Source organism: Octopus bimaculoides, chromosome 16 (genome assembly GCF_046866305.1).
Source record: "Octopus bimaculoides isolate indiv1 chromosome 16, ASM4686630v1, whole genome shotgun sequence".
Taxonomy (NCBI): domain Eukaryota; kingdom Metazoa; phylum Mollusca; class Cephalopoda; order Octopoda; family Octopodidae; genus Octopus; species Octopus bimaculoides.
In genome coordinates, this window is record NC_142943.1 from 7,063,291 (window position 1) to 7,090,654 (window position 27,364).

A 27,364-nucleotide genomic window follows, 5' to 3' on the forward strand; every position below is an offset into this window, starting at 1 on the left:
CTGGTCAATGCTATCATACTGAACAACAGGGGGTGTCAGATATTGTATTCTGGAGATTGTATCAGGGAATAAAGACCACTAAACTAATTGATGTTATTGTCAGAGACATACGAGACAAGGAATTGAGGATCTACCAATGCTAATGGGTAGACAGTTATTCAGATATTCCTGACACAGTATTGTGAGATGCCTCTTGGTTGTAGCTGGTTGAAGAAGAAGGAGGAGGAGGAGGGACATGAAAACAATCAATTACAATTTGAAGAAACAGGATACATTATGAGCTGGTAAAATGCCAGTAGATCAAACTCATTGTAAAAAAATGTACAGTAGCAGAATAACATTGGTTAGCGACACCAGATAGGTCGAACAAAATAAGGAATTGACCAATGGTGAACAAAACAACCAATGAACTGATGCCAGCTGGAAAACAGTTTAGAGTAACGGATACAGCTGACCAATGGAAACAAAGCCACCAATGAACTGACCAATAAAACCTGTCAGCATGACAGTAATTTATGATACAGATACAGTGTGTGCCAATCAAAACATTATCATCATAATATTAATCATCATCATCATCATCATCGTTTAACGTCCGCTTTCCATGCTAGCATGGGTTGGACGATTTGACTGAGGACTGGTGCAACCAGATGGCTACACCAGGCTCCAATCTAATTTGGCAGAGTTTCTACAGCTGGATGCCCTTCCTAACGCCAACCACTCAGAGTGTAGTGGGTGCTTTTACGTGTCACCCGCACGAAAACGGCCACGCTCGAAATGGTGTCTTTTATGTGCCACCCGCACAAGAGCCAGTCCAGGGGCACTGGCAACGATCTCACTTGGCTTGCCGGGTCTTCTCACGCACAGCACATTTCCAAAGGTCTCGGTCAGTAGTCATTGCCTCGGTGAGGCCCAATGTTCGAAGGTCTTGCCTCACCACCTCAGCCCAGGTCTTCCTGGGCCTACCTCTTCCACGGGTTCCCTCAACTGTTAGGGAGTGGCACTTTTTCACGCAGCTATCCTCATTCATTCTCACCACATGTCCAAACCAGCGCAATCGTCTCTCTTGCACACCACTACTGACGCTTCTTATGTTCAGCTTTTCTCTCAAGATACTTACACTCTGACGGGTATGCACATTTACATTACACATCCAGCGGAGCATACTGGCTTCATTCCTTGCGAGCTTACGCATGTCCTCAGCAGTCACAGCCCATGTTTCACTGCCATGTAGCATGGCTGTTCGTACACATGCGTCATACAGTCTGCCTTTTACCCTGAGTGAGAGTCCCTTTGTCGCCAGCAGAAGTAATCCTTTCTACTAAAAGCACAAGGTTTGAAATTTTTGGGGAGGGAACTAGTTGATTACTTGGACCCTATTGTGTCACTGGTACTTAATTTATTGACCCTGAAAGGATAAAAGGTGAAGTCGACCTTGGTAAAATTTGAGCTTAGAACATAAAGACAGATGAAATACCATTAAGCATTTTGCCCAGTGCGGTATCGAATTTGCCAGCTTACTGCCTTAAAGCATGATAAACAAGAGCACTCAGAGAACGCGAGCCTTTGCCAAGGCAACACCAATGTCCTCCCAACGATTAGCCAGAGATGAATTTTAAAATGAGAATATCTGAAATAAACACAGATAGATGACCAAGAACCTCTGTCACCATTGAAGATAGCTCAGTTGTTTTCAGATGTGTTCGGCAAACCACATGTTGCTGTTGCCAACTGTAAATGACCAACATGGATTGTTTTAATGTATGACAATACATTCTTCTGTTAACTGTTTGAGGGGTTTATTCAGTTGCCACTTCATGCAGCCCAGGAAGCATTTTTTTCATTCATTAGGTCAACCAGTGACCACTGCAGCATCGACAAGACACCATGAAATCACTAGTGACAATCTCCTTTTGTCTTAGTAAAAGACAGGATGGTCATGTGTAGAGCATCTTTGATCTCAGGTCTGCTTTGTCAGAAATGGTATGACCTCAGCAACAGCAACAACAACACTTGAAATTGCAAAATGTGATGCAGTCCTTGACCTCAGTATTGTAGGTTGACATGTCTCGTGTGTTGGTTCTATGAGTCACTGCAGTGTGTGTGTTTGCCAGATTGCACACACTGCACCCAAAATTACTACATGACAACTACACACATACACACACACACGCACACACATACACACACACACACGCACACACACACACACACACACACACACACACACACACACACTGCATGTGTTTGTAGTGAAAGATGCCATTATGGATTATTCACAACAGTCACTCTGACTCAATCAGACATCAGGTGATCAAAGACTGAGGCAGTATTCTAGACACTTCACTATCTTATGATTAAAAGAGACACAGGAAACAAACATGTGTGTGTGTGTGTGTGTGTGTTTATATATATATATATATATATATATATATATATATGTATGTATATGTGTGGGTTTGTGTGTGTATCTCTCTCTCTCTCTCTGTATATATATATATATATATATTGACAGAGAGAGAGAGAGAGAGAGAGGTAGCTAGCATGTCTCTTGGAGAAGGTCTACTGATATAAAAACCAGATATTCAGATATGCAGGAAATGGCATTGGACATTTTGGGGATCTTTTGCTTACACTTGAAATCCTGGCACTCTCACATTCCTGAACCTATGATCCACATTGGCACTAGATATCTTGGCTTGTCTCTGAACCATGTCGACAGAGTAGAGATGGTCTCAGATGTGTTGGGCAAGCCAGAGGTTTCTGTCAGATTCTGTGTCTGCTTTGGCATGGTCTCTACAGCTGGATGCCCTTCCTAATGCCAACCACTTAACATGATGTAATGGGTGCTTATGGGTGCCATTAGCATGGCACTGGTATTTTCCACGACTGCAATTTTGCTTGGCTTGATGGGTCTTCTCAAGCACGATATAATGCCACAGGTCTTGGTTATTGCCTCCATGAGGCCCAACACTCGAAAGGAGCTTGGCCACTTGCCTCCATGAGGCCCACAGCTCGAAAGGAACTCAGTCACCTCGTCTCTATGAGGCCCATTCAAAAGGAACTCAGCCACCTTGCCTCTGTGAGGCCGAACACTCAAATTTTGGCACAAGGCCAGCAATTTCGAGAGAGAGGGTAAGTCAATTACACTGTCTCCAACGTTCAACTGATTCTTATTTTATCGACCCCACCCACCGCCCACCAAAAAAAAAAAAGGATGAAGGATAAAGCTGAACTTGGTATTTGAACCCAGTTCATAAAGACGGATGAAATGTCACTGTGCATTTTGTTCAGCATGCTACTAATTCTACCAGCTCTACCAATTAGGATCTCTATAAATATTGAAACTAAATACACCAGCAAACAAAAGACAATAAACTCTGAACAATGTTTACAATACGCGCCTCTAAAACAATCCACCATATGTTTTCCTCTCTTTGTTTATGCTCTGGGTTTCCTATTTCCTCTTGTACCTGATGGAAATAGCAGGTGTATTTTTATTTTGCCGCCTCTGATCACATTCTGACTAAGTTCATTCTTCAATACCTGGGTGACCCTTCAACTGAAATAACTGATCTTGAAATAGTCCTGTAACTAGGGGCTTTTATCATACCCTTGACCAGAAACAGTTGCACTAACATTTTTTTATAATCTGTTCCTTAATATTATGGAATTATCACATATATATATATATATATGTGTGTGTCCCTGAACACATATGTATATATGTGTGTGTAGATGATGAGTTGATGGGTGCAGGTATCAGGATACTAAAATAGCATCGTGTGTGTGTGTGTTGATAAGAGTGAGTGTATATTAGTGTGTGTTTGTGCTTTCTCATCTTGCCATCACATGATGGTTGTAAATAACGATGATGATCATCATCATCATTATTGACTCTACTAACATATAAAGGTCACAATGGCTAATGTAGTCTAGGGTACACTATGCCTTGAAAAAGCAAGGAAATAGATATTTGATATGATAGTTTTAGAGATTCCATCCGTGTAACTATTGCAGGTTGGTCATCACTAGAATGCCTTTGGTCAATTGTCATCTCAGTCAGTGTTGACATCTGGTCAAAAGTCAACTTGATCAGGGTTGACCTTTGGACATAAGTCAGCTTAATTAGAGCTGACTTTTGAAAATAGGCCTGGACAGTCATGGTTGATTTTGGGTCTCATGTCAACCCATTGAAGACTGACCTCTGGCCATAGGTCAACTTTGGTGATAGGGCTACTTAATCAAAACTGACCTTTGGTCATAAGTCAACTCAATCAGGACTGACCTTTAGGCCAAAGACTAACTTGATCAGGGTTGACCTTTGGTCAAAGGTCAACTTAATCAAAACTGACTGCTGGTCAGAGGTCATATCAAACAGGACTGACCTTTAGGCAACAGTTTTCTTGATGCAGGAAGCATTTTCAAATCTGCGCCATCTTGACTCATTTGCATAAATCTATTAATCTAGGACAGACCAATTAAGAAAGAAAAAAACCCCAGTGTTTTAATGAAATAATTAAGTATAGCTTGGACAGATTATCCCCCCAATGTGTCTTTATATCTTGTCACATGTTGAATCTGGCTGCTGTCCCATTGTCATGTGATAGAGGACAATAACACCCCTCCCCCTCCCAAGCCTCCTGACTTTGCTCTGTAATGGTCTTATAGCCATTGTGTGTGTGTCTATGTGTACGTCTGCATATGTGTGTGTGTTTATATCTGTGTGTGTACGTTTATATTTGTGTGTGTGTATTTGTGCCTATTTTTATGTGAGTGGAAATGTGTATGTATGTATATATATGCATGTATATATATATGTATATATGTGTGTATATATATGCATGTATATATATGTGTGTGTGTGTGTGTGTGTATCTATGTGTGTGTACATGTGTGCTTTTTTTATCTATATGTGTGTATGTGTCTGTTCATGTGAGTGTTTGTGTGTTATTTGTTAAGGTGTGTGACTTGATCAGCCATTGTGTGAGTCTTAGTAAATAACCTAGTTTGTGTGCCATGTTATTATATAAGGGGCCACTGAGTATTGTGTGTGCATGTATATCTGTGTCTGTACGTGTGTGTGTGTGTGATTGTGTGCTGGAAAAAGTTTGTCAAGTGGAATAATTTTTTTTTTTTTTTTGCTGAGAGTGTTTTGGACAGGATGGACAGGAGCAGAGCAGAGAAGTCTTGGGTTTCATTCTTGTGTTATTTGATAGCATTGACAGTTGTTAGTGTGTTTGTGTGTGAGAGAGAGAGGTGAGGGGTGGGGAAGAAAGAGAGGAAGAATGAGGGGAAGGAGTGAGACAAGAAGAATGAAGAAAGAGAGAGAGAGAGAGAGAGAAAGGAAGAGTAAGGAGAAAGAGAGGAAGAATGAGGGGAAGAAGAAGAAGAAGAAGAGAGAGAGAGAACATATGCTTGTATATGTGATTGCCAGTCACCATGTATAGTATATTTGTGATGGTGTGTGTGTGTGAGTGAGAGAGAGCGAGAGAGCAAGCATACCATTATTGCGTTGGTAAATGGGAATTGTCAATCATTTACTCTGTGTGTGTGTGTAACAGAAAAAACCCAAACATATACTTAAAATACAAATAGACATTAACAAATAATACACATACATTCATTCAAGAAGAGCTGATGTATCATCATCATCATCATTGTCATGCTCATCATCAACAATGATCCGTTATTGTTGTTTGCTGCCAAGATCAGCCCTGATCCAGCAGACATTTTGATCAAAAGATTCTCAAGTGATGGCCTTTTCTTTTTTCTCCTCCACATCTCCCATGGACATAGTACATCTAGGACCATACTATACAGAAGTGCAACCCCTATCTATATTTGTAAGAAGGGATTTTCCCCCGAGTTCATTAATGCTGGCTTATTAGTCTTCCAGCATTGGAAGGATTACTACACGTTCGATGTGTGCTGTTTGTGTTGTTGCTTGTATCTACATTCAGCTGTCTTTAGTTGAAGTTATTCCATACATAACCGTTCCATCATTTACTCATACATAGTTTATCTCAGACTATCATTATCTGGTGGAGGCGCAATGGCCCAGTGGTTAGGGCAGCGGACTCGCGGTCATAGGATCGCAATTTCGATTCCCAGACCGGGCGTTGTGAGTTTTTATTGAGCGAAAACACCTAAAGCTCCACGAGGCTCCGGCAGGGGATGATGGCGAACCCTGCTGTACTCTTTCACCACAACTTTCTCTTGCTCTTACTTCCTGTTTCTGTTGTGCCTGTAATTCAAAGGGTCAGCCTTGTCATACTGTGTCACACTGAATATTCCAGAGAACTACGTTAAGGGTACACGTGTCTGTGGAGTGCTCAGCCACTTGCACGTTAATTTCACAAGCAGGCTGTTCCGTTGATCGGATCGACTGGAACCCTCGACATCGTAAGCGATGGAGTGCCAACATCATTATCTGGCATGTTTGGCACCACTTAAAAAACACCCACGCTGGCGCCATGTAAAAGAGCACCTGTGCCAGCACTACATATAAAGTGCCCATGCTGGCACCACATTAAAAGCATCCAGTATACTCTGCAAACTGGTTGGCATTAGGAAGGGCATCCAGCCAAAGAAACCATGCCAAAACAGAGAAATGGAGCCAAGTGCAGCCTGTCGAGCTTGCCAGCTCTTCTCAAACCATCCAACCCATGCCAGCATGGTAAATAGAGACTAAATGACGATGATGATGATTTGAGAAAGATAAAGAGTTAGCTGTTATTTCTTATTGTCGTTCAAGAGACCACATAGAGTGCCTGAAAAGAAGCATCTACTGGATTGGGTAATGTAAAGCATTACAAAGACATACAGATAATATAAACCTCTGTACGAAATTAGCTTCTGTTTAATTAATCAGCAAGAGTGGCAGGGAAGTACAAAACAAAAGGGTGAGGACATTTGTTAAACTCCATTCACTGAGCTACCAAAGGTATGAGAACCACAAGCATAAAGGCTCCCTCATTAGAACATGCCTGTTTCAGATCAGCTATTCATAGAAACAATGCAATGACAATAATGAGATTTGAAATTATTCTGTTGCCAGTTATCCAATCATTAACTAATCGTGCATTAACTCTTTGGCATCCAAATTAATCTGTCAAAAGTAATGCGTATTTAGTTACATTGCTTTCAATTAATGATGCATTTTCTGGTAGCTTCAAGATTTCAGTGATGTCTTCTTTGTGTATTTTTAGAATGACATTGTAGGGTAGGTGTGAGAGGTTGGATCTGGTCCATTTTAACATAAAACAGGTAGAATATTTGGGCCCCGATGTGGCTGGATTAAATGCTAAAGTGCTAATGTATAACATCATAACATATCGTCATCGTCATCATCATCATCGTCATTTAATGCTTGTTGTTCATGCTGGCATGGGTTGGACGGTTTGACTGGGCTGGTAAGCTGAGGGGTTGCACCAGACTTGAGTTTGGTTTTGCCTCGTTTCTACGGCTGGATGCCCTCCCTAACGCCGACCACTCTGAGAGTGTAGGGGGTGCTTTTATGTGCCACCAGCATGAGTGCCTGTTGCGTGACACCAATATCTGCCACGACTGCAATTTATATTCTGGATGGTGATGGTCATGGTGGTGGTGACGGGGGGAGGAGGAGGACTGAAAAATAAACAGATGACAACAATGCTCCAGCATGGCCGTAGTTCTGGAGCTGATCCTAGTTAAAGAGTTACAGAGATGAGATTTAGATACTCCCTTAACACCCCCTTCTGCTCCCACTAAACTGATTTACCCCTCCCCCCATTCCCACCTGCTACCAGTCATTTGTTTTACATTAAATCAATTCCTATCTAAGATGATAAATGACAACTTTCTCTTTGATATTTTCACCTCCAACCTCCATCCACTACCACTACCAATACCACCACCACCACCACTACCACAACCACCAACACCTCTACCACCACAAATACCACCACAAACACCACTGCTATTATCATCACAGTCCACCACCACAGACACAACCCCCACCACCACCACCATCACCATCACCACTTGACATTTTACTGATAAAATATCTTTATCCTGACCTAGTTAACCCCTATTAGCTGTGCATCATGGGGGGTTGGTTTTTATGAGGGCTCGAATTCATACTGTGAGAGATAGTTTCAATGGTTTTTATTCACAAGAATCAGTCCAGAAAATGTTATCTTTTCTTTTTTATTAGTTCATTTTTTTTTGTCTTTTTTCTGCTTGTCTTTACTAATGCTACTTAAAGACTCTCCCACCCACCAAACAGATTAAAGGAGGTTCTCCAGGAGCTGTATTGAGCAAAATATCTTTTATCATTCTTTAATTCTCAAACCCTAGGAACGAAAAGGCCGGTTTACCTGGTTTCTTTGGCATAAAAGTGATCACAACATTTCCCCTGGATGGGATGCTGGTTTTGTTGCAGGGTTGAAGGCCAGTAATTTTGAGGGTAAGCTGGCAGAATTGTTAGTATGCCGGATAAAATGCTCAGCAGCATTTCCTCTGAGTTCAAATACTACCAAAGTCAACCTTGCCTCTTTCATCCTTTTGGGGTTGATAAAATAAGTACCAGTTGAGCACTGGGGTTAATGTAATCAACTTTTCCCTGCCCCGAGCTTGCTGGCCTTGTGCCAAAATCTGAAATCATTATTAAGGCAGCAAGTTGGCAAAAACATTACTGCATCCGCCAAAAGGCTCTTTACATTCCTGAGTTCAAATTCCACTGAGGTCAACTTTACCTCTCATCCTTCCGGAGTCCATAAAATAGTATACCAGCCAAGTACTGGGATTGATGTAAACATCTAAACCCTGCCCCTAAAATTGTTGTCTTTGTGCCAAAATTGAGGCCATTAAAGGTGGTCAGCTGGCAGAGTTGTTAGTGAATGTCTGACAAAATACTTAGAGGCGTTTCTTTTAACTTCTTAACAACTCAGAGTTGAAATACTGCATGAGGTCGAGTTTGCCTTTCATTGTGGAGTTAATAAAAATGATATAGCAGTCTAATGATTGGATTGATATAATTGGTTATTCCTATTGCCCAAGGTGCCACGCAGTGGGACTGAACCCGGAACCATGTGGTTGGCAAGCAAGCTACTTACCACACAGCCACTCCTGCGCCTATATATATATATATATATATATATATATATATATATATATATATATATATATATATATATATATATATATATATATATGTATGTGTGTGTGTGTGTGTGTGTGTGTGTGTGTGTATGTATATGTAAAACTATGTGACTGACTATAATGAATATGTGTTTTCTTTGTCTTTGTGTAGGTATCAGCTGAGTTTCAAAGAGATCCTTACATATGAAAATGCTGACCCTGACGATAATGAAATGCTTGAAAAGTAAGTGTGACGTTTGGTTTTAATTAACATTGAACATACACACACACACCTACACCCCCACACACACATCCATACATACATGTATAAACATAGATATCACACATACACTCACATGCACAGATATTCACACATCACATACACACACACACACACACACACACATTCCCATGTCTCATTGTTTCCGCATTAAAATTACTCCCTCCCTTCACAACCAACTCCTCCTTTACACCATTCAGTCTTCTCTCTCCTTCTCTCTTTTACACACTCATACACCTGCATGCATTTATTTATATACATCCATGTAACATACATACACACCCACACATATGTATATATATATGTGTATATATATATATATATATATATATATATATATATATATATATATATATATATATATATAACAATTGCAGCATGGAAAGTGTTTATAAGCCATTTAAAAACACACAAAAACCATTAGTTTCACTTCAACATTTAAATTTAATTTTCCAAAATATTTTCGGCGCTTTGAGACTGCAACCTGTTTACTGACAAAATTCCAGGAAAATTAAATTTAAATGTTGAAGTGAAACTAATGGTTTTTGTGTGTTATTTTAAATGGCTTATAAACACCTTCCACGCTGCAATTGTTTTCGTTCTAGCACACGATCTCAGATCAGGTCACTTGCTATGCAAGTACATACACCCAATATACATCTGATTTCCCTCTCTCCTGCTTCTCTCTTATAATTCAGTTCATTCTCACTTTCTTCTATTTGAGAAAATCTTTCTCAGACCGTTTCATATTTCTTTCATTTCTTTCTTCCCTCACCCCATCCCTCACTGGTGTGTTTATAGTTTTGTCCATTTATTTCTGAATTACTTCTTATTTCACTGCTCAAGGTAGTTTTATATTTATTAAAAGCATAAACTTTGCTGCCAAGGCAACAACGAATAGCAAATATATACACTAATTACTATGCACCACTTATAACAAACTTTGTGTTGCAGTGTGTGTGTGTGTTTAGATATGTGGATACATGGCTAGCCATGTATCTGCTCTCATTCTTGATCGCTCTCTCTCCTTCTCTCGTTTTTCCTCTAGTATCTCCTTTACATCATCAACACACCTGTTTCTCTTCTCTCTCTGTGCCAATTACGATACATCCTCAACAGATGGAGATAATTTTAATAAATCAATAATTTATCTTGTATGGTATTTGCTATACCTAGATTTGTTGTTCAAATGGACATATACCCCTGGCCAATCTTAGCTGTTTCTCTTCGATCATTTTTGTTTAATTTATGTAAATATAACTGCTTCAACAAAAGGAAAAAAAGAAAGAAAGAAATGGATGTAAAATGCTATAAAAAGCAGAGCAAAACTTAGGAATTTCGTCCAGTCATGACTTCAGAAGCTTGTTTAGTTCCGTTCCTTTCGGCTAGTTTAGCCAACAAAATAGCTTTCCTGTCTAGTTCCATGTTTTTATTTATAGGTAACTAGTGAAATATTTCCCTGTCTAGTTGCATGTTATTTTTTCATAGTTAAACAATAACTCATAGATTCTATTAAGTGTGTTGAAAATATTTTGGCAAGAAATACTGATAGCCACATTCTTTTTTTTTTTATGTTAAATGCCAAAAATGTTGAAAATCTTGTAGTTGTTATTGAAATATCATCAAAGAACTGGAATCAAAAACCATGAAAAAAATTAATTAATAAAAAAGCAAAAAACAAAGAAACTTTCTTTTTTAACCCCTCTTTGAAAGCAGACCCTATTAATATTATTATAATATTGGTTTCGAATTTTGGCACATGGCCAACAATTTTGGGGGTGAGCAATAATGAACCCCCGTACTCAACTGGTACTTATTTTATCAACCCCGAAAGAATGAAAGGCAAAACTCATCAAAACTACATATTCACTTTCCGCTTCAGTGGGGACACAAAGACCTTAACATTTTCATCAGCAAAAGAAAAGAGGTTTTGTGTCATGGTGCTGTTTTTCTTACAGACAGTGCCCAACTGACCCTACTATACTGTGTAGTCCACAAAATCAGAAACAAACAATGTGCATGCGCGAAATTAAAAATATAAAATGGCGACAATTTACCCATCGCACCCTAATAACAGAAGAATTCAAGACAGGCTGCCCCTGGGAGCTCCTCTATGCTGAAGATCTTGCTCTAATAGCCGAATCACTATCTGAACTAGAGAAGTTCCAGGAATGGAAGCAAGGTCATGAATCAAAGGGCCTTAGATTTAACCTAGCAAAAACCAGTCTTAGTAAGTAGGAAGGCAGACAAATCACAAATCCCTTCAGGTAGGTGGCCCTGCTCAATCTGTGGAAAAGATGTAGGTAGAAACTCCATAACATGCACCCAGTGTAAGCTTTGGACACATAAAAGGTGCAGTAATATCAGAGGAAGGTTAACGGGGAAACTAGCTTTTGTATGTGGAAGATGCACAGGTACAATAAACACTGAAAGTGGGCAGAAAATAAGTTCCATTAACTGCCATGGGGGCAAGCGAGAGGTAGTAGATAGCTTCTGTTATCTAGGTGACCAAGTTAGTAGTAGAGGTGGATGCTCCGAGAGCATAGCTGTGAGAATAAGATTAGGCTGGGCAAAGTTCCTACTGGTAACAAAGGGGCTCTCTCTCAGGGTGAAAAGCAGATTGTTTGATGCCTGTGTGTGAACAGCTATGCTGCATGGCAGTGAAACATGGGCTGTAGCAGCTGAGGACATGCATAGGCTTGGAAGAAATGAAGCCAGTATCTTCGCTGGATGTACAGTGTCAGTGTGCATGTTCGACAAAGTGTAAGCATCTTGAGAGAAAAGTTAGGCATAAGAGGCATCAGATGTGGTGTGCAAGAGAGATGACTGTGCTGGAATGTGATGCATATGGACGAGGACAGGTGTGTAAAGAAGTGCTGATCTTTAACTGTGCAGGGAACCTACCCAGAGGGATTTTAACTCAAGCAGGCTTGTAAAAGGATGGAACTGAATACCACTAGGTATTCTTCCTGGTATTCTACCAATCCATCTGAAAATGCCACTCGGCATTTTCTCTGATGATCTACCGATTCTGCTAATCCAAGTGATATTCCACCAATTCTAACAATTTCAGCTGATAATAATAATTGGTTCATTTTGCAGGGCGACCATCTCATTTCATTTAATTAATTTCGCAGACAAGATATATTTCTTTGTGATATTTATAGATTCTATATTTATTCCAGCCCAATATGGTGGCAGCAATTTTTTTTCTTTTGTGTGTGTGTGTGTCTGTGTGTGTGCATGCGCGCGTGTGACATTCTAACAACGTCTGATTTTCGCATGCCGGAATTTGATTGACTGCAATATTTATCTATCTATACACAATTTTACAAACTCTGAGCTCTATATATAAAATTTCATTTTCATTTTCTTTATACACCATCTTTTTCATTATTGTGTGTGTGGAACACGAATGTTAAACGATGATATTGATATATCTGTGTACGTGTGTAAAACAATAAAATGAATGACAGCTGACACAATTAAACTTGAAGTTATTTGGGTAAATTTTCTGTCTTTTGAATTTATTCAGAAACAACACAAATTATGTTTAGAACATAGCTTTTTATAGAAATATCTATGGCCATTGTAACTGGTTCAAAGATATTGTAACATCTTATGTTATATCAAAATTCTTCAGGTTTAGAAAATCCAGATATAACAACAGTAAGACTATTGTATAGGTTTAGGAAGTGGAGGCGCAATGAATGGCCCAGTGGTTAGGGCAGTGGACTCGCAATCATAGGATCGCGGTTTCGATTCCCAGACCGGGCGTTGTGAGTGTTTATTGAGCAAAAACACCCAAAGCTCCACGAGGCTCCGGCAGGGGATGGTGGCGAACCCTGCTGTACTCTTTCACCACAACTTTCTCTCACTCTTACATCCTGTTTCTGTTGTGCTTGTAATTCAAAGGGTCAGCCTTGTCACACTGTGTCATGCTGAATATCCCCAAGAACTACGTTAAGGGTACACGTGTCTGTGGAGTGCTCAGCCACTTGCACGTTAATTTCATGAGCAGACTTTTCTGTTGATTGGATCAACTGGAACCCTCGACGTCGTAAGCGACAGAGTGCCAACAACAACAACAACAGCAGGTTTAGGAAATTGTAAAAAATAATCCAAACAAGAAGACAAAAAGTGACTTTAACACATCTTCAACAATCAGTCAATTGTTTCTGTACCAAATCTGCTTTCAATGCCAGTTCATGCTAAAAATTCCAAGGTAATATTTAGGTTTTAAACATTAGAGTGGCACTTCTTCAGACCTGCATCTTGGTGAAATGATTATTTCGATAGGAAGATGACATCTGAATGATATTTACACTAATTACAACTTTGTTGCAGTTGCTACAGCAATTCTACAGTCAAAGGAGTGAAGCAATTAAAAGATATGCAATAAGATAACATATAAGTAAAATAACACACACACACACACGGTAGTGCTGAAAAATTCATGGGTTTTGATAAAAGAAAATACAGGATTATCATTGTGGCCGATCTCAGTACCCACTGTCTGGCTCTCATGCCGGTGGCACATAAAAAGCACCAGCCAAACGTGGCCGATACCAGAATCCCCTGACTGGCCCCCGTACATCAGGGCTCTTTCATTGCTATTTACAATCTCATTAATTGCAAGCAGAGTTTAGTGTCCAATGAAGGAATGTTACACATAAGTGGGCTGGCTACATCCCTGGCAGAGGCCTTGCCAGGGATGTAGCTATATATACATACATGTATATGTATATATATGTATGTGTATATATATGTATATGTATGTATATATACACACACCCATATATACATACAGATGCACATATATATATATGGACATATACATATATGTGTACATATATATATATATATATGTGTGTGTGTGTACATATATATTTGTATCTATATGTGTGTGTCTGAATATATGTGTGTGTGTGTGTGTGTGTATGCATAGATGTATGTATATGTGTGTGTAAAATTTAATAATTACAGGATGTACAATCATGCAATCATTCTGGCTGACAAGTTTATCTGACTATTGTACTATCAGAGCATGAAACTTCTAATAGCTCACATTTCATTGTGCTTTTTAAAGGATAACTTTTACTGGCTGGAATGCATTTTTTTGTTGATCCCACTCATCATAAGACAGTAGACTGTGTGTGTGTGTGTATCATTGCTATTATGTTAAACTGTTGTATGCCCAAATGCATTTTTTTTCAATATTTATGTTTGCTTGCAATAGCGGGTTCTTTTGGTTAAACTATCGTATCTTCAGCTGCTTCCGATGCCAAGATATCAAAAAAATTGTCAAAGTGTTGTACAACAGTTTCGCTATGGAACGGTGAAACTATTTTATCGTTTTCTGAAAAAGCAAAGTTTTGGATTTACGGCACTTTTGCATAATTTTCATCATAGTTTCTTTTCTATTGAAGATCTTTCGCATTCCTTTGAAACCCCCCACCCTCACCCCCAGACATCTCTTCGTCCATTCACAAATACATAAATACAGAAACACCTCATCTTGATTTTCCTTTTCCTTTCTTTCTTTTCTCTTTCTCTCTCTCTCTCATTTTGTTATAGTTTATGTGAAGAAAACAATGGTGTATATTTTGTCTCTTTTCAGTAAAAAGAAACCATGTTTGCATACATATAATTAATTATATATATATACACTGACTGTTCTGCTTCACAATTGACATCTGTAGTGAAACAACTGAATTTATTCTTTAAATACCTTCTAACAAGCTTCATCAGGCAGTGATGCCTAAGCTGCATGCTGATTGGTTGAAATCATTCTAAGGATAAGACTCTGTCCATGTTAATTGGGTTGGCATGATCACCAAACTGTGGTGTCTAAACTGCATGCTGATTGTTTGAAATATAGTTCAAAGGATTCAGCCCCCTGGAGTCTATTGGAAGGTATTTAAATGATAATGCAGTCATTTCATTATTGTTATTAACTGTTGATTAATACTGCTACTATATAAACCAACCTGAAGATTACAGAAGGCATGAAAGTACTTGTATTTTCATAATATGTAGTATTGTAATATTGTAAAAAACACAAAAATATAACATGAAAATCAGACTTTGAATTTCATTCACCAATATATTTACCTGTACACAGCCACACAAACTCTGACATGAAGAAACATATGTATCTATTGTAATCTCTGCTCTTCAACACACTAACCTATATATTTACTATAAATTTATACACAAAACAAACAAATAAATTAATGACAAAAATACTAAAAAAACAAACTCTTTACTAAAAAATGCCAAAAACAAAAACACACATATATGTATACACACATAAATATATATACACATATATATGTATACGTATGTGTCTTTATATATATATCTGTTTATCTGTATCGTATGATATATATTAAAGAATCTTCTGCTCTGTTCTATTTTCTTTCACACAGACATTGTTGTTATGGCTCTGTTTGATTTTTAATGCTGTATTGAGTACTTTCAGTGACAAATATATATATCGCATATCTCATTTTTAGATGAATTGAGTTGTATCTTCTGAAGCTTAACAAATTCAAAAGTGAAACATATGAATGTGTTCGCATATATGTATATATATATATTTATATATGCATGTATGTGTATATATATATATATATATATATATATATATATATATACACACATGCATACACACACATGCATACACACACATGCATACACACACAAACACATATATGTGTATATATATGCCTATGTATATGATATATATATTTGTATATATATATATATATATATATGTACATATTTATATGAAAAGAAGCAAAAAAAATGACTTCAGTAAAAAAAAAAAATATATTGCAAATATGATGGTGAAAGTGCGAAGACATGTTCTCTGCACTGTTGGTTTTAGCGACGTAGTTTTATATTTTCCAGTTTTACCGAAAGATTGGTGAAGATCAGGAACAGACACACCAATGTTGTGGAAACAATGGCCCAGGTTAGCCTTAGCTGCAGACTATTTTGCTAATATTTCTTAAATCTCAGATAGATTTTTGTTTTCTCTGATGTATATATATAAATATATATTAATTTGTCAGTACATCTAAATTATTGTTTCCATCTTCACCTCTTCCTTATTCCCTGTGTATTACCTGTTTCTCTGCCCCAGCCCTTATTAAATGCTACATTCCTTCTTGCTATTCTCCATCCTACCCCAGCTTCATCCCCATCCCAGAATATATGTATATATATATATATATATATATATATATATATATATATATATATATATATATATATACACGTATATATCACAGATTTATTTTGCTAGGGTATGGTTCAATATAACCTGATGTAATGGTGTGGTTACATGATAATATAAAATTATGTACTATTATGTAATACATGCATTATTCAATAAATCGCCATTCTATGGCAGCATGTAGCCAAAACTTGAGCAGTCCATTCTTATTCCTTTACTATACATGTATATATATATATATATATATATATATATATATATATATATATATATATATTTATACATATATATATATATAAATATATATATATATATATGATATCTCACAATAAATACAAAACCAAAGGTTGGTATTTTGAATGTATTTAATGTACATGTTTCTTGTAGCTACCCTTGCATAATACTACCTGAAGAAGATAGTACTATGTAAGTGTTATCAGGCATAACTATTTGAAACATGCATATTGAATGCATTGCAAATATCAGTTTTTAGTTTTATGTTTATTCTGATTTTATGCGATTCTTTCCCCTAATAATTTAGCCTGTTTTTGCTTGGATGTGGGCAAAAAGTATATAAGAGTACAAATTGAAATGGATACAGAGTCAAGGAACATGGAAACATACATTAAACGATGTAGCCCAAGATGCTTTATGTTGGGAAAAATAACACAGGTTAGTCATGGCCGGAATGTCTTTGACAACAGGTTTGCTAGATCCAAACAGACCTAGGGTTAAACACCTTCTACAGAGTTACAGGGGTAGTCTTTAAACAGATGGCAATATACATCCACCGGGGTATGTTAGGGTGTAACAATGAATGAAGCACTGCTGCTAATCTCTTGTAAAACTAACATCTTTTTTTAATTAATGGTTAATTAGAACTACACTAATATATGATTCATCGTTATATGAACTAATTAGACCACATTAATTAGCTTAGGGTTTATTGCTACTGAACTAATAATGTTCTGTGAATGTAATTATTATATTATGTTATATAATGTGATAATTATAAAATATTGTTTAATGACATAATAATTATATAATGAACTATAATGTACTTATATAATGAACTATAATGTACTTATATAATGAAGTCTTCATCATCTCTATCATTATTTAAATTGAAAGAAGTCTGGTGTGTGTTTGTGTGCGTGTGTCTGCGAAGTTTTTTTTTTTAGACTGAAGCTGAGAGCCTTGTGGCTCGAGTTTCATGCGACTGCAATCTTCAGGTGAAATTCCACTTTTCCATGCTTATCATCATTATCCTCATCGTCATCATCATCATCATCATCATCATCATTATTATCATTGCCACCGCCGCCACCACCACCACCATCATCATCATCATCATTTAACATCTACTTTTCCATGCCTGTATGGGTCAGATGAAATTCATTGAGGCAGGTTTATCTATTGCTGGATGCTCTTCTATCAAACAACAAACAGTCCAGTAAACTGGAAGCAAACCATCGAGCCTTTTGTTTACAAAGACTACATAACATGTCAAAAAGACCCCAGACATGTTTTTGCTGTTCACTGTATGCAGAGAACATCGCCTGTGCCGACAGTGAAGCTGTTTACAGTCAGTGAACACACACGAGGATAGGGGGAGGGCATGGAGAATGTAAACTCACTCACGTAAGCACCCGCACATGCACATACATATTTTTATTTTTTACTTGTTTCAGTCATTGGACTGCAGCCTTTCTGGGACCCCCACCCTGAAGAGTTTTAGTCAGACAAATCAACTCCAGTACTTATTTTCTTAAAGTCTGGTTCTTATTCAATTTGGTCCAGCACCTGTTGTCAAGTGGTGGTGTGGGGGGAGGGAACAAGTACAAATAGAAACACACACACACACACACACACACACACATATAAAAGGGTTTCTATAGAATTTCCATGTATCAAATCACTCACAAGACATTGGTCAGCCTAGGGCTAAAATAAAGTAGAAAAACACTTGCCCAAGGTACTGCACAGTGGGACTGAACCTGAAGCCTTGTGGTTGCAAACCAAGCTTCTCAAACCACACAGCCATGAGCTATAACAGGCTTCATCACATTTTCATTTAAATCACTTTATACTGGATAACCAAGCGATGTAAATTAATATCTTTCATCAAAGTTTCATATTAATTTATGTTCTAAACACCAGGTTAATAAGGACAAAGTTATTTCGGTAAATTCTTCATTATTTTCAAAATTAATTGAAAGAAAAAAGTAGTGTATTTTATTATAGATATAGTAACAAAAGAGCTAAAGTGATCTACATTAAAAAACTTCCTTCCAAATTCCAGGTTAATTTATGTTTCAAATATCAGCTTAATTGCTATAGAGTTATTTCAATAAATTCTTTGTTATTTTTGAAATTAGCTGAAAGAAAGCCAGTGTATTTCAATAGAATATAGTAACAAAAGATTTGAGATAGACTTGATCTGAATTAAAAGCTTCCATCAAATTCCATGCTAATTTATGTTCTAAATACCAGGTTAATAACGACAAAAATATTTCAATAAATTTTCAAAATTAATTGAAACAAAAGCAGTGTATTTCAGCAGAAGCATTGTAACAAACCGGTTAACAGTCTTTATAAAACTAAAATGCATTGTTGAATCAGGTTTTCTGCTTACAACTTGTGAAATAAATCTCTTCGTTCTGATAACGACTTGTTTACTTTTAGGGAAATAACAGTTGGCTTTCACTGTTTGTTTCCATGATTTATCAAAACTAGTTCTATTCGTATTGATTTTTTTCTCTCTCTCATGAACCAAATACTAAAACTTTGCTGACCTCAAGCCAAAATAGGGAGCCTCTATGTAGTCATTTGGTATGCTAGAAATAACAGCCAAATTTGTTTTGAATCACCTCCTACTGTCTTTGACAAAATATAAAGGAGGAAGTGAAGTACACGGCACTGCAGGACTTTGAACCAGAGGTGTTGTGAGACATAAATAAACATTGCAAATACATTTCATCTAACACAACACTATTTCTGTCACCCCTGGGAACTCCAAAGCTAGTGGTTCGCAACCATTTTTTGACTATGGTCTCCTTTTTGATTCCTATTTTACTTGGGCGGACCCTCATAGCTATTCAATGTTTAAAAAATTCCCATTACATTTTTATATGTGTGTGTATGTGTAGTTTAATCAATACAAGTGGCTGTGTGGTAAGTAGCTTGCTTACCAACTACATGGTTCTGGGTTCAGTCCCACTGCATGGCACCTTGGGCAAGTGTCTTCTACTTTAGCCTCAGGCCAACCAAAGCCTTGTGAGTGGATTTGGTAGACGGAAACTGAAAGATGCTCAGCATATATATGTATGTGTGTTTGTGTGTCTGTGTTTGTCCCCTCACCATCGCTTGACAACCGATGCTGGTGTGTTTACGTCCCCGTAACTTAGCAATTCGGCAAAAAGAGACCAATAGAATAAGTACTAGGCTTACAAAGAATAAGTCCTGGGGTCGATTTTCTTGACTAAAGGCGGTGCTCCAGCATGGCCGCAGTCAAATGACTGAAACAAGTAAAAGAGTAAAAAGAGTATATATTAAATATTATTACAAATTGTACGAAAAATTGTTAAAAAATTTTGTGTATTGTCAGAAGTGTAGCCAATTTATTGCACATGAACTTTAACAACAAAATCCTATATTGACCCCTGTTGAGAACCAATGCTCTAAGCCAGGGCTGACCAACCTGAGGCCTGCAGCCCGCAGACTTTTATCTTGCAGCCTGCTTGATACTTTCTTGAAGTATTGTTAATTTCAAAATAAAATTGTTTGTGTGAAACATTTGTCTCAAAATAAAGAACTTTCTGTGATTAAAGTGGCCCACAATGTAATCCAAGTTGGTCAGGCCTGCTCTCAGCAGTCATTTGATCTGCTAGAAGCAACAACCAAATTTACCTCAAAACACCTCCTATTGTCTTTACTCTTTTACTTGTTTCAGTCATTTGACTGCGGCCATGCTGGAGCACCGCCTTTAGTCGAGAAAATCGACCCCAGGACTTATTCTTTGTAAGCCTAGTACTTGTTCTATCGGTCTCTTTTTGCCGAACTGCTAAGTTACGGAGACGTAAACACACCAGCATCGGTTGTCAAATGATGGTGGGGAGGACAAACACAGACACACAAACACACATACATACATATATATATATATATACATATATACAACAGGCTTCTTTCAGTTTCCGTCTACCAAATCCACTCACAAGGCTTTGGTCGGCCCGAGGCTATAGTAGAAGACACTTGCCCAAGGTGCCACGCAGTGGGACTGAACCCAGGACCATGTGGTTGGTAAGCAAGCTACTTACCACACAGCCGCCAAAAAAAGAAATAGGAAGGACACATGCACTGCTGGATTTTGAACCAGAGATGTGGGACACAAATAAACATTGTAAATGCATTTCGTCTGGCACGATGCCATTCCTCTCAATCCACACACACACACACAAACACACGCACACACACACACGCGCAGTGGTTATCTTCTCAGCACTTACGGTTAGTCCGGTGGAGGAAATGTTAGATTCAAAAGGTGTTTCTAATGAAAAAGTTTTTATTGCATTTCTGCGATTCATGTCAGATTATTTATCTATTTTAAAACAAGGTCTACCTGTTGTTGTTGTTGTTGTTGTGTGTGTGTGTGTGTAGTTTAATCAATACAAGATGGCTATCGACCAAGATCAATATTTCTCTCAAACCTCCCCCACCATCACTAACCCTTACCTACAACCCCCTTCACAGGACAGCAGCAACATTTGAAGGTTATCTGAAGCAGCTTTTGGTTTTACTCATGCTGAAATTAAGGTCATTCCTCTTCATTTCAGTCTATTTCGAGATCTTTTTGCCAAAGTTAGCTGCTGTTGTTCTTGCTGTTGTTGTTATTATTATTATTTTGTTTTTTTTTCTATGATTCATTAAAAGTAATTTTACGTTGCCTCAGTTTCACAAAGCTGTCAGAAATAAGTACCAGCCAAGCTGTTCTCTAGAAACTTCTTTTTCCTAGATAAACATAGACTTACGGTCCCAGTCCAGTTAGAAGTTTATCTGCTCAGCCAATCTGTTTGTTCATTTATCTTTTTAATCTGAACGATAATGTTTTGTTTTGTTTTACATATGCTTTTTATTTGAATCTTTGAAGATTTATTGTAATTTGTCTCGATTTATTGTAATTTGTCTCGATTTATTTGGCTGTGAAATGACTTGATGAAATATATCAAACTGTTGGAAGAAAGTTCACTGAAGTAGCCTAGCAACATATCCCACTTCAGATATCTACCACTTCATCATCATCATCATTATTGTCGTTTAACGTCCGCTTTCCATGCTAGCATGGGTTGGATGATTTGACTGAGGGCTGGTGAAACCAGATGGCTACACCAGGCTCCAATCTGATCTGGCAAAGTTTCTACAGCTGGATGCCCTTCCTAACGCCAACCACTCTGAGAGTGTAGTGGGTGCTTTTACGTGCCACCTGCACTTGTCTATTTAAAACTATGGAACCTAGAATTAGTCATTGAATCCACCGCCACATCCGCCACCCATATATTCTTGTAGTTTGTGGGAGCATTAACTTGTCTAGGGCATCAAATGTAAAATAGGGACCAGTCTCTTTAAATATGTTTTGTGGGTGAGTGTGTGGGTGGGATTTCTTAGATTAGGGGGTTGAAAACATGGCTACAATTTGTCTGTGAACAACATTATTGGCTCATCAATGTATCTCAAAGATGTGTGGTAAAAAGCTTGCTTCCCAACCACATGGTTCCGGGTTCAGTCCCACTGCATGGCACCTTGGGTAAATGCCTTCTACCATAGCCTCGGGCCGACCAAAGCCTTGTGAGTAGATTTGGTAGACAGAAACTGAAAGAAGCCCGTTGTGTATATATATATATATATATATATATATATATATATATATGTTCCAAGAGGAATGATGCAAGATGTGTCAAAACAATTGTCGTGATTAATAATGTATTCTCGTCTATTCCATCTTCTGTCTTTCATTTGTTATGTATGTATGTATGTGTATGTATATATATATATATATATATATATATATGTATATGTGTGTGTGTATGTATAAATATGTGTATATGTATATATGTTTTTGTATATGTATGTATGTATGCATATATATATATATATATATGTATATATATATATGTATAAGTATATATGTGTATATATATATATGTGTATATACATGTGTATGTGTATATACATGTGTATGTGTGTATATATATATATATATATATATATATATATATACACATATATATATATACACATATATATATATACACATATATGTGTGTGTGTGTGTGTGTGTATATATATATATATATATATATATACTTGTGAATTGTTGAAGGATTAACATTTGAAAAGATAAGGTGACTCTAAGATGGATTAACTTATCAATGTGGATTTGGTTCTTTTTGTAGATGCTTTGTGGGCAGTTTGATAAACTCAGTGGTAGATAAATCTGATCAGATGTACTTTACAGTGGAAAAAAACCAAAAAAACTTCCCATTGTTGCTTTATCATCTTGATTTGGTTTGCTAGTCCTTCTCTCAACTGCTGTTAGATACCAATGCAGACCTATTAACATTTATATATCTCACTTCTTTCAGCTATATTAGGCCACCACCTTGAAAGATTTAGTCAAACAAATCAACCCAGGCACTTATTTTTAAAAGTCTGATGCTGATTCTGTTAGTCTTTTTTGCTAAGCTTCTAAGTTAAAGGAGCATAAACAAATATCAACAACAGTTATCACGCAGCGGGAGAGGGGACACACGCACGCACAAGCACACACACATAGACAGTCTCCATCCATTTTGCGTCTACCAAACCCACTCACAAGGCTTTAGTTGGGCTATAGTGGAAGACACATGCCCAAGGAACCACACATTGGGGCTGAAGCCTAGAACCCATGGTCGCATCTTAAGTATGTTAGCCACACAGCTATGCTTGCACCTAATGTGTTTATCTACAATGGCATGTATTCAAGTTACTTCTACCATGACATTAAGGACAAGCTGATTGTTGAGAGTAACCCTATACTGATGAGTGACTTTCATGAACGAATAACTCTATACACACATCATTATATAATCACTTGATGTTACACAAAGTGTCTCAGTAGGTAGGTGGGCCATATAAATGTAATAAAAGATAGACTGTAATTGGAATCAGTGAGAGAATTTGCTTTGTCTTGACCTGCTATAAATAGCAGTCATGTTTCAAATTACATCTAGCATACCATATTTTTAAAGGATGGGAACATTGGATAATGCAGTGTAAGACAAACTGCATGGAAAGATGGATTAGTTATGGCTAGAATATTCTGCGATATTCACCAACACAGCCTGATGATTAAACAACGAAATTAGGCTTTGGTTTTATCCAAAAATAATTGAAATACTGTTTGTTGCTTGAACAGGAAACTTGAGTTGTTGTCAAGCACCAACTGTGTTTTTGTAATTATACAGTAAAAAATGTGTGTGTGTATAAGAAAAGCAGTGAATTGGTAGTCCTTACAAATATTGGTTAGAATGCCCTGTGGCAAGTTCAACTCTCATTTCATTCTTTCAAGGTCAATAAATAAGTAAAAGTACCAATGATGACAGAGTGGCAGGATTGTTAGGGCGTTCTGATATGAAATGTTTTGGAGTATCAATTCTGGTTCTTTGCATTCTGGGATTGAATTCTTCACCACACTGGTATCTCATCAGTGTTAAAGGTTACTTTGGAACACTTGTATTAAGTTCCTCCAGAACAGAGAGACTGCCTTTGAAATTCCAATGAGCACACAAAACTAATAGATATATATATATACACACACACACACACATACACACACACACACATATATATATATATATATATATGCTTTATTTAAAAGCAGCAGAAATATAACAAAAAAACCGTTACTCTGAGTTTCACGTTCCCGTTCATCGGACAGTTTTGTTAGAAATGGAGGAAGGATAACGATGCAATCGAAAGTAATATAAAATTTAAAATTTAAAACACATGGATTCGTCTGATTGGTTGTTTCAAATAAGGGCCATGGATTGGTCGTTTCAATCCATGGCCCTTATTTGAAACAACCAATCAGACGAATCCATGTGTTTTAAATTTTAAATTTTATATTACTTTCGATTGCATCGTTATCCTTCCTCCATTTCTAACAAAACTGTCCGATGAACGGGAACGTGAAACTCAGAGTAACGGTTTTTTTGTTATATTTCTGCTGCTTTTAAATAAAGCATATTACTCTACCTCTGGTATTTGAGTACTCTTTTTTCCACCTTGTTGCACATTTCATGTGCTTACTCCGGTATATATATATATATATATATATATATATATATATATATATACAGTATCAATGGCATGTGAAAAGCACCCAATACACTCTGTTAAGTGGTTGACATTAGGAAGGGCATCCAGCCATAGAAAACTTGCCACAACAGACAATTGGAGTTCACTGTTATGCAATGGAATATGGCGACTGACACTGTATCCTGGTATCAACCAGACCATCACATGCTGTTATACACTGTTGATCCCATTTCCTCACATTGTTTTCGCTTTTAAGGTGACTCCACCCCACTGGCTTGATTGACAGGCCCTTTTTCATCTCTTTTGTTCAGCTGGCTTCCAACTTAGAGCAAACAGACTCTGTGCTTGGTTCAGTGAGGCAGTCCTCTTCAAGGGTCAGTTGTCTGGTATCTTTGTAGCTCATTTGGACCTGCCAGGCATACACTCCTGCTACTATAGCTATTGAACAACCATTGCCCCCTGTTGTACCCCTATGAAGCACTGACGTAAGAATTTGCAGCAGATGGGAGGTGGGGTATGATGGTGGTGAGCCTCCATCATTCAATGACGGGGAGTAAGTTATTTAATTAACTGATTTACTTGCTCCTGAAGTAACGTGTCCGTGACCGAAGCATTCCACACCCACGTGTACCCTTAATGTAATTCTCAGGTGCACGCGCGCGTGTGTGTGTGTGCATGCATGTATCATGAGTGAGAGAGAGGGAGAAAGCAGTATCTATGAACAATTGTTTGTTGCCAGAATTGTTTTACCTGTCTGTACAGGTAGTCAAATTGATTAGATAACATTACCCTCCTTTCTCTTTACTAATTCTTATTAGATTTGTTCAATACCTATATGTCTGTTCTTGATAGAATTTCACAGATCTATTCCAATGCATTCCCCATAATACTGACCCTCTCCACTCCACTAATCCCTGGCTTTAGCAGAAATTAGCCTAGTTTCTAACAGTTTGCCTCCCTTTAAGGTACTCTAAACACTCCCTTTGAAATATTCTAAAGTTTACCTCCTGACAAGGTACTCTAAAATAGCTTACCTTCCAGTGAGGTACTCAAAGAAGTTTACCTCCTGATTGATCAGGTTTCGGTAATGAATCAATTAGGGCACTGGTCCTCAACCATTTTTTGCTCAGGGACCCCTTTCATTCTTATTTTCCCCTACTGGACCTCCATGTTTAAAAAAATTCTTTTATATTTTTATAGTTAAATATTATAAGGAATTGTATTTAAGAAATTGTGAAAATAATTTGTGTATTTTCAAAATAGGACCGATTTATTACATGTAAACTTTAACAACAAAACATTATATGGGGCCCCGGTTGAGAATCACTGAATTAGGGTTTAAAGTACCTTAACAGGAGGTAAAGTGTGCACCAAAACCTGACCAATTGTTTATTTCCTTTACATTCTTCTCCCATACTTCCTTTCTCTTTTATCTTTCCTCTCTTTCTTCTCTCAACTAATTCCTTAGTTATTTAGGTAGAGGAGTGGGGGGTCATTATTGGGGTTTCTTAATAGTATTTACCTCTATTCTTAGGATTAATTCTGACATATTGTCCCCACCCCCACCCAACCTCGCTCACCTCCTCCTCTTTCTTTCTCCAGTTATTTTGTAAACTCCCACCCCCCTACTCCCTTCTCCTTCTCCATATCCTTCCGACTATGGGGTATGAATTCAGGGTAGCAATTGTTTCCATTTCAGGGTGTCATAGAACTGAAGGACTCCCATGGCATCGACAGCAACACTGAGACTCGCATCCAGTACTTCTTGGACCGGTTCTACATGAGCAGAATCAGTATAAGAATGCTTATCAACCAACACAGTGAGTAAACCCCAGGCACCTCTTGGTCGTTACATGCATACACTTTCTCTCTCTCTCTTCTTCTCTTCCCTCTCTTTCTCACCCATGTGTGCACATCCATTTATATACACTCTTGCATGCATCCATACACACACTCTCTCTTTCTTTCTCTCTCTCTCTTATCACCATTTTCACATTGACCTTTCCATGCTTGAATGGGTCACACAAGATTCATTGGAGTAGATTTTCTATGGCTGGATGCCCTTTCTGTCACCAACCCTCACCTGTTTCCAGGCAAGGTAGTATTTCTCCATGGCCAGACATGTTTTCGTCAAGAGACTGGAAACAAAGGACACTGCTTGTATGACAGTCGCCTTTGTTTACAAATATACATACACACGCATGCACACATACACACAGACATGCACATATACACACATGCACACAAACATGTGGATATGTGTTTGACAATGTATATTTATTTATACATGTGTGTGTGTATGTGTACAATCATGCAAAAGTGTATGTATATATTATGTGTATGTATAGGTTTATATGTGTGTA

The 27,364-nt window shown here is 37.6% G+C and overlaps 1 protein-coding gene across 5 annotated transcripts in view; it reads left to right on the forward strand.

The window, feature by feature from the left end:
- The window catches only part of LOC106874800 (pyruvate dehydrogenase (acetyl-transferring) kinase, mitochondrial-like), a 94,165-nt gene that overhangs the window by 57,683 nt on the left and 9,118 nt on the right, over nt 1–27,364 (forward strand). For 3 of the 5 annotated variants that reach the window (XM_089364058.1, XM_089364056.1, XM_089364060.1), the window contains exons 3-5: nt 9,296–9,367; nt 16,304–16,382; nt 26,701–26,821. In XM_089364058.1, coding sequence (XP_089220184.1) covers nt 9,296–9,367; nt 16,304–16,382; nt 26,701–26,821 — 272 coding nt within the window. The remainder of the gene's footprint in view (nt 1–9,295; nt 9,368–16,303; nt 16,383–26,700; nt 26,822–27,364) is intronic. The other 2 variants (XM_089364059.1, XM_089364057.1) reach the window with 1 other exon arrangement.